This window comes from Miscanthus floridulus, chromosome 6, assembly GCF_019320115.1.
Source record: "Miscanthus floridulus cultivar M001 chromosome 6, ASM1932011v1, whole genome shotgun sequence".
Lineage (NCBI taxonomy): Eukaryota > Viridiplantae > Streptophyta > Magnoliopsida > Poales > Poaceae > Miscanthus > Miscanthus floridulus.
In genome coordinates this window covers 53,619,833-53,625,060 of record NC_089585.1, presented here as the reverse complement: position 1 = coordinate 53,625,060, position 5,228 = coordinate 53,619,833, and the positions used below count along the sequence as shown (strand labels likewise).

The 5,228-nt window shown below is 42.8% G+C and overlaps 1 protein-coding gene across 1 annotated transcript in view; it reads right to left on the bottom strand.

Moving 5' to 3' along the window:
* Positions 1-4,022: 4,022 nt before the first annotated feature.
* LOC136460609 (disease resistance protein RGA2-like) overlaps positions 4,023-5,228 on the bottom strand; it is a 2,659-nt gene continuing 1,453 nt past the window's right edge. The window contains exon 2 of the mRNA XM_066460245.1: positions 4,023-4,087. Coding sequence (XP_066316342.1) covers positions 4,023-4,087 — 65 coding nt within the window. The remainder of the gene's footprint in view (positions 4,088-5,228) is intronic.

Sequence of the window (5,228 nt, the reverse complement as noted above, 5' to 3'; positions counted from 1 at the left end):
TCCTTGGTGAGGCAAGCCACTTCTTGCTTGAGTTGCTCATTCTCCTTTGCAACCTCTTGTGTGCATGTATCTACAACAACTTTCTCAACACAAACTTGGTTGCACAAGGGTGAGTTTGAACATAAATCATTGCAAGAAGTAGAGACATCCTTTTTAGGCATGTCAAAGATTGAACCTTTCCTTTTAGGTGCCTCGGTGGGGGTAGGACTGACGGCTTCAAGATTAGCAACTTTATTAGCTAACTCATCACAATGTTTGCACATAGTTTCCATTTTAGCAAGCAAACATTTATAAGCATCTTGTGAGCAAGCTAACTTTTTCTTTAATTTTTTTATTTTTCTTTACAAGTTACTCATCATTGATTGTGCATTCACTTGTTGGTGCACTAGCCTCAAGTTGCTCAATTTTAGTAGATAGCTCCATATTAAGATTGACAAAAGTTTCATATTGTTCAAGCAAAGTAGCATAGGCTTGTTGTGAGCTATCTAGTTTTTCTTTTAATTTTTCAAGCTTCTTTTGTTGACTAGTGCACACTTTAGCAAAGTTAAGATTTTCTTGCACAATATCATCATAAGAAGGTAGCTCATCATCACTAATCACTATCATTGTCACTATCACTTGGGATAGACTTTTTGTTATCTCGTGCCATAAGGCACACACATGAAGTGCTTGATGATGAGTGCTTGTGTCCTCATCTCTTGTGATGGTCTTCTTCTTTACTTAAAGAATCATCCCATAACCTTATTGATGTGAGGGCTTTGTCCTTGCATGCCTTCTTCTTTGTCTTGACTGTGGGCTTGTTTGGACAAACTTCCACAAAGTGCCCTAACTCGTCGCATCCATAGCATCCTTTCTTTCTTTGCTCGTTTCTTTGATTGGTAAAAATGAGATCTTGAATTTGGAATGGGCACACCCTTGACATTGAGCCTTTGGATCATCTTCTCCACCTTGTTGATAAGTTTGATTGATTCTTCATCAAGGTCGGAGGTGGAGGAGGAAGATTGATCATCATCACTTGAATCTTCATCATCATCATAATCATCCACATCTTCTTCTTCATCTTCACTTGAGAAGCTTGAGCTTGAGCTTGTCTCAACTCACTTGCCCTTCATCTTCTTTTTCTCACTACATGTGAAAGCTTTGTCTTTGCTTGATGAAGAGGCTTCTTCTTGACCCATCTTTCATGACATTTCAAATGCCACTATCTTGCCAATGACAATGGCTGGGGTCATGGTGCTCAAGTTCTCCATGTTGTGAAGGATGGTGATGATGCTTGCATATTTCTTTTGTGGTAGCACGGAGATGATCTTCCTCACAATGTCCGCATCATCTAGCTTTGTTAATCCTATTGAATGGAGCTCATTGATAATTAGATTCAAACAAGAATACATATCACGAACAAGCTCATCATCATTCATTTCAAAGGAATCATAATTTTGTTTAGCTAGACAATGTTTTTGCTCACAGACATTAGTTGTGCCATCATGGAGCTCTTGGAGTTTTAACCAAATTTCATGTGTCATATTTAAAGTGAACACTTGGTTAAACACATCCATACTAAAAGATTCAAACAAGCAATTCTTAGCTCTAGCATTGTGAATTTCCTTTTCTTCACTTTTTGTGGGTTTATCAGGATTCTGAATAGGTTTCATCCTGTCACGAGTGACTCTCCAAACACCCAAATCAACTGCCTCAAGGTGGCAAGCCATTCTAGCTTTATAATAGGGGAAGTTAGTGCCGTCAAAGTGAGGGGGCCTAGAAGTATCCATCCCAACCACTCTAAATAGCGTCGGTTCAACGACGGTTAAGCCAAAGGTCCAAATTGAGCCAACTGACTCTGATACCACTTGTAGGGGACCAAGAATCCTAAGAGGGGGGTGAATTAGGCAACTTAAAATTCCAATTCTAAACTATGGCCTCTTTTTCTAACCTTAGCAAAACCTATGCAAAAGTTAAACTATCTAAATGTGCAACTACGGTTTTGCTAGTGTGTTGCTATCTCTTCCGTAAAAGAACTAATGTATACAATGTAAATGCGGAAGATAAAGAGCAAGGTAGAGATATGCAAAACCCCATCGATGACTCTAGTATTTTTATCGAGGTATCGAGAAGCACGCAAGCTTCCCCCTAGTCCTCATTGGAGCCCCTCTCAAGGGCCAAGCTCCTGGTCGAGTAACTCCATGAATAGCCTCGGGCCTTCCCCACATGCAAGTGGGTCTCTAACGTGCCTTCCGGCATGCCTCTCCCAGATGCTCCCCTGCTGTCTTCACTATCAAGCTTTCAGCCGAAACTGCCGTGGGCCTTGTTCCCTCCGGTACACGATGGCGACCACACTAAAAACACGGTTGGTGTGATCTCATAAGACTACAAGCCCCTCCGATGTACAATAATGGTGCGCGCAAGCACCGAGTTGTAAGAGGTATGCAAACCTCACTAAACACTAGGCCTAAACCTAGAGCAAGCGCATAAGCTAAGCGGTGGTCTAATCAACCTAAGCACTTTGCAAAGCACCTACGCTAATCACCTAATGAATCACTAAGCACTATGCAAGTGAAGATCACTAAAATGGTGTACTAGCACCCTTGGTATGTTTTCCTCAACTCCACACTACTCAAATGATCGGTTGGGGCGTCTATTTATAAGCCCCATAGAGAAAGTAGCCAGTTGGGGACGAAATCCCGCTTTTCTGCTACTGACCATACGCTGCTTTTCGTCCTGACCGGACATGTCCGGTCATTTCAACTATTAGAGCCATGATCAACTGATCGGATGCTGATGGTGTCCGATCACATGCCACCGGACGCGTCCGGTGGCAATTTCGCCGTTCTGGAACCTCTCTAGAGTCGATTGGACGCTGTAGTTCTATGTCTGGTCGATTTGCCACCAGCGTCCGGTCAATGCTGAGTCTATTGCCGTGATGATGAACAGTGCCATCGATGCATCTAGTCACTTTTAGTCCTCAGTGTCCGGTCACTGCTGCTGACGCCTGCTGTTGCCGAGCAACTGATCGGAGCATCCAGTCGCTATCCAGCCAGTGTCTGGTGCTACGTCTGGTCACCACTGTGAGCTTGTTTCTTTGCGATCTTGCATTCGGCTTGGTTCCTATCTTTGTGCTTGGACTTTGCTTGATATCTTGGGTCTTCTCTTGTGCTTTTAAGGTCTTGCATATGGTGTTGATCATGGGATCACCATGTCGCCTTCGTCCAAGTCACGTCTTGCACCCTATTGAACTACAAAACAATCACTTGCAAATTCATTAGTCCAATTTGGTTGTGTTGGTCATCAAACACCAAAATCCAAAGTATATGGGCCTAGGGTCCATTTTCCTTACATGGTTTTTATTATACTAGCGGAAATGCACGTGCTGCACGCACGTGTGTATAAAAAAATCATATGCAATTATAAAATAATTTTTTTTTCTCTTGGAATACAACAAACTAATAGTAAGTGTATTTAACAATTTAATCATGGTGTACTCCTTCCCTCAACCAGGGTCCAAGATAGGCGTAGAACATACAAACTAATAATAAATCTATTTTACAATTTAATCATGGTATGCTCACCCCCTCAACCAGGGTACAAGGTATGCCACTTAGATATTGATGCTGCTGTGTATGTTTTAATAGCTAAAAAAGTGGCCTGTTAGGTCTTCTTGTACGATTAGGTCCTTTTAGAGAAAAATAAATTTGAAGGTCCATGGCTCAATTCCATGATCTAGGTTCGATCTTTTTTTTGCATAACGTGTAAACATAGATACATTGACCTCAAAAAGAAGTGAATCCAACATGAACAAAATTACTCCATCATATAGAAGTGAAAGAGAACACATTTTTTTAACGAACTTCTATTTGTTAGATTAAAAAATATTAAAACTATTCACACATACATCAATGGAAAGTAAATTTCCAAAAAATGGGAGATTTTGCCCACAAACATCGAAAATGAATGTTCTTATAAAAATGCTTTCCTCCATTGCTATCTATGCCGCTATATCCTTGATTTGCTCTTTCCAAATAGAAGAATCAAGAAATGCAGCCGTCAATAGCAGTAGTGTACAAAGATCGACTATCGTGGCAAACCAATAAATCTGAAAATGGAAAACACAATAAGTTAGACATCTGGCACTTTCTTCAGTGTCCATATTTGATAATTGTAACACCCCGGTGTTATGCCAGCATTTAGGCACTGACAAATCATGCATATCATGCATCATCAAGCATCCTAATCATACATGCCTAATCATGTAAATAATAACTGAAACACTGCTTTCGAAACATACGAAACATGCTTGTGAATCCTGAATGTTGCATACATTTGTTTAGAGTTGTTTTGCCCTGATTATGCTTGCTAGGTTAGTAGAACTTGTCTGGCAATGATTGTAAATCATCTAGAATTATTTAGCATAATTTTTGGAGCAAAGTTTGTATTCAAATTATTGCAAAATTTTGCCTTAAAAATAATTCCCCCAAAAATTAGGGTTTTGAGTTAAAATTGACTTTGAGTTTATAATTCAAAATCTAGATAGAATTGGACTTTGGTTATAAAAGCAAAGTTGTAGAGAATTAAATTCTAATCAACTTTCATTTTTGGTACATTTTCAAAAGATGTAATTTTCTTGCTCAAAATGATATTTGAAAGCTGGTATTTGAAAAATTTCTTGAAAATATAAATTGAAAAAGGCTTTTCTCATTTCGCGGGCCGCCGCCTCGTTTTTCGGCCCACGGCCGAAGCCGGCCCAGCGAGCCTCCCGCAGCGCCGCCGCCTCGCCTTGGCCTAGCCCAGCCCAGCGCGCGCCTGCCTGCCTCCGCGCTCGCCCTCTCTCGGGCTTTGCCTCGCCGCCCCTCACCGACCAGCGCTATCACGCCCTCCGCTTGGCTGCCATTCTCCGTCCTGCCTCGCCGCTCGCTCGTAGCCTTCCTTCCCTCTCCCCCGCGCCCCTCATCTGCTGAAGCCGCTATGCTCGCCTTCACTCTCCCGCGCTGCCTCTCTTCTCCGCCCGCGCCGAGCTCGCTCTCTCCCCCTCGCTGCGGCCACCGTGCCATTCCCGCAGCCGCCGGGCGAATTCATCGCCCCTCCTCCACCTCGGCCAGCAATCAAGCGCCAGCAGCTCCGCCTCGCTCTCCGGCACTTGGTGCTCATGATTGTGCCATCTGATTGAGCCCAGGTAGCGTGTTCTCGCGACTCACCACCGTCGGCCATGGCACCACCGTTCGGCCGCCATGGAACTC